Source organism: Sinocyclocheilus anshuiensis, unplaced genomic scaffold (assembly GCF_001515605.1).
Source record: "Sinocyclocheilus anshuiensis isolate Anshui unplaced genomic scaffold, SAMN03320099.WGS_v1.1 scaffold42, whole genome shotgun sequence".
Lineage (NCBI taxonomy): Eukaryota > Metazoa > Chordata > Actinopteri > Cypriniformes > Cyprinidae > Sinocyclocheilus > Sinocyclocheilus anshuiensis.
The window spans coordinates 1,216,880-1,220,598 of record NW_015546057.1 but is presented as its reverse complement, the minus strand read 5'-3'; the positions used below and the strand labels follow the sequence as shown (position 1 = coordinate 1,220,598).

Below are 3,719 nucleotides of genomic sequence, written 5' to 3'. Positions count from 1 at the left end.
TCCCATTAAAATTGATTTTACTCGGTCCATTAACTGAGTGGAGTTAAAACAACTTTATTAATGTTAAAGGTCATGACACATGAGTGTGTGTTGAACATTAGGGTGACAAAATTAAAAAAGGACATTATAATCAAGCATAGCGTTAGTTCTGGAAGGTCACGTTAGTCAAGCTCGCATCGGCTGACCTTCAGCTGATCCCCATCTACCTATAGGAAGACGACACCTATCTAAGCATTCATATATAAGGTCCCTCAGTATTATCAGCAGTTTTTGCATTGCTCAATAACTAATTACCCTCCTCCATCCCCAACTCCTCCTCTGTCAGTCGGGATTCAGCCTTCTGATTCTCCTTGAATCAGACTAATTCTAAAATGTGTACATAAAATTATTGAACTTTGACAATATCTGCAATACATTTATGTTAGTTCTGTTCTGTTTACCCTGGGGGGTTATTGCAGCTCTCCCTGCTCTCATCCATGCTAGGCTGCATGGAGGCGCAGGGAGTTCTTGCCCAGAACAGAACCATACCGCCAATCCAAACTGTATGCTAATTGTCAATCATCTTTGACGATAGTGGTCCTGACAGAACTGTATTGAAGGCTTGATAAAGATGTTGGTTCTCTACACCCTTCTATCCTTTGAAGCTCTTACTCTGGAGAATAAACCCTTTGTAGGAATTATGGCATAAGGATAAGCCCTTCAGAATGGAATGCAACAGAAGTGAGATGCTCAGTCCTGCTCTCTCTACACACCTGCCTCTAATTTTCAAATCACTTAGATTTGATTAGGGTGTGATCTAAACTCTGCAGGCAGGTTGATATCCCTATACAAGACTGATCATCTCCGAATGAATGAATGAATGAATGGATGGATGGATGAATGGTTTTCATTGCTTATAGAATGTCTAATGTTCAATTCACATTTATTTAAATTCAATACACATTTATTTATATAGCACTTTTCACGATACAAATCGTTGCAAAGAAGCTTCACATAAAGCTACAATTTCTACATTACATTTAGGAGTAATGTCTATAGAAAGTCTTTGTTTCACCAGCAGATGGCAGTACTGCTCTGTTTGTTTTTGCACTGGGCAAAATCACCATTGATCTTTTGCATTACTGGGCTTAGATCATTGGCCTTCAACCCTGCTCCTGCGGACACACTCTGCAGAGATTAGCTACCACCCTAATCAAACACACCTGAACCAGCTAATCAAGATGTTCAGGATCACTTTACAAATCACTGGGCAAGTGTACAGAAGAAGGTTGGAAATTATATTTGCAGGACAGTGGGTCCCCAGGAGCAGTGTCGAAGATGGATTAGAACTTTTGTTCTTAGATAGATAAACTTACTGTAAACTGTAAAAGATCTTTCTGTCTATCTGTTTGCTCATTTCTGACTAATTGTCAGAGTTTACATTAGTTTTGCTGTCTTTGCACTTGACCACTCGTCTATTTACATTCTTCTTCTTCTTCTTCTACTTCTTTTTATTATTATTATTATTATTATTATTATTATTAATCTTACTTATCTCAAACTTTTCAATGGTAGTATATCATGGTTTCTGGAAAAAAAAATACTGGGCAACAAAAACATATTATCAGCATTGATTAAAAAAAATCCACATATTAGAATGATTTCTGAAAGATCACGTGACACTGAAGACTGGAGTAATAATGCTGAAAATGTAACTTTGCCATGACAGGAATAAATTATGTCAAAATATATTATACAATAACAGTCAAGCTTATACAATAATCTTTTTTTTGTGTGTTTTTATTGTTTACTGCATGGGGAAAGAAATAAATAAATAAACAAATAAATATTTAAAAAATCAGCATTTGAAATATATTCCAGCATGTCTCATATTATAATATACATTTTTTACAGATACATAAAAAAAAAGGCTCAATAGCTCAAATAAAATATTATTTTTACCACCTGTGATTGACGATCAGCTGAAAACAACTTTGTGATATCATCAGACTGGGCCACATGCCAAAATAATGGCAGCTGTCCTTTTTGTGGCCAGAATTCCAAAGAAGGGGACATTGTACATAGTACGTCCTGACCATAGTACTGTTCACCACTACATTTCTTCTGTAACGTACAGTAAACATACAGTAAGTAGACCACCCATGCCTTGATATTGCCAGTAAAAATCAGAATCCTGACAGCTACTCTGAGGCCATCCCACCATGAGATTTCCCCAAGACTTCCTACTCTGTCACTGCCAGTTAGCATAATCTCATTGCAGTGGATAAGTCCTGTAAGGAAAGCAGAGTAACAGGTGGCATGGATGGTCTGGTTTACTATGACTCACACGCTCAGTTTGTTTTCAGTTTGTTTAAAGCTAAGAAACCCATGATGACAAAGTAGCTGCCTCATGCTTACAAGCTGGTCCTTTTTGTCAAGCCAAAGAATCTCAGAGAGACTTAGTTATTATAATCGAATCCAACTAGTCACTTTTGCTGGACTACCCCACTGCTGTCAAGGTGCCAGGGAGAGCGAGACGGCTTTTCTGTCTGCACCCCCTCCCTCCTTCCCTCCTTGGTGGAGCCGAAGTGGACACGGCTCCAGTCGAGGAGAGGAGAAGAATTTGGAATCACAAGGAAATCTCTGGGGTCTGGGCCTAGCGGACAGACAGCAACCCCAAAGTGTCAGCATGGGGGCGTCCTATGGCAAGAAAGTAAGTACGCTTTTGTCATTTTTGTTAAGCAGTTTAGGTAACTGTGTTAGTGTTGAGTGGGTGACACAGGTCATGGCTTGTTTTGAACATGACATGCGTCTTAAGAGATTGTTAGGATTTGTTTACATCATAATCATCACCAGTCATTCAAAGCACTGCTGATGTGTCTTTAAACCATTTTAATATGTACAGTAGTACCTTTTAAAATACAATTACTCATGTGTTTTCCAGAAGGTATACTTAATTGTGAATGCACATTTTAGAAAAAATAGTTATTTTGTTATAGAAGTCAACATTTGTGCTTTTAAATGAACACTTGTCTAAAATAACAGTTGACTTCATTATATGCACTTGAATCCAGGACACGTTCTGTTGACATTTTACATCATATACTTTATACAATTTTATACCTTATACTTTCATACAATTCAAAACCAAATTGGTCTAGTTTCCACAAGTTTCAGATTAACCCAAAGCCCATTGTTGGTGTTTTGAATGTTTGGGCAACATCCAGTGAGGTACTGGAGTAGTGACACTGACAACTATTTGAGCTATGGGGAGGACTGCATGCTGGGAAGGTGTGGATGGAGGGTGTGGTGGTGACTGAAGTTGACTCACTGCACAGTTCTGCTAGTGACAGCTGACAGCTGCTGTAGAGAGGGTTACTAGAGGATTATAGGATACTGATTACCTATGTCTGAGCCATTTGCTTGTACGATCTAGTGTCAGATTTATCAGGGTGAGGAGTCACAGTCAGAATTAAATAAACCTGTCATCCACTTCATGGATAAGGAACTGTGCTGTATTGTACTGCCATATAGGCATGTAGCTAGATGAACAACTGTATTGTAAATTAGCACTGTATTGGATTATTAGCATCCAGGACCATAACTACCTGTTACTAATTGTGAAAACAGTTATAGGTGTATTGTGTCTGTGGGTGTTTCTTAATCTTTGGCCAATTTTATGTTAGCAGGATTTATTTATTTGTTTGTTTGTTTGTGTGTGTGTGTGTGTGTGAGTGTGT

At 38.2% G+C, this 3,719-nt stretch overlaps 1 protein-coding gene across 1 annotated transcript in view; it reads left to right on the top strand.

The window, feature by feature from the left end:
- Nucleotides 1–2,546: 2,546 nt before the first annotated feature.
- LOC107699358 (protein FAM107B) overlaps nt 2,547–3,719 on the top strand; it is a 31,759-nt gene continuing 30,586 nt past the window's right edge. Inside the window, exon 1 of the mRNA XM_016500597.1 lies at nt 2,547–2,692. Coding sequence (XP_016356083.1) covers nt 2,669–2,692 — 24 coding nt within the window. The 5' untranslated portion in view covers nt 2,547–2,668. The remainder of the gene's footprint in view (nt 2,693–3,719) is intronic.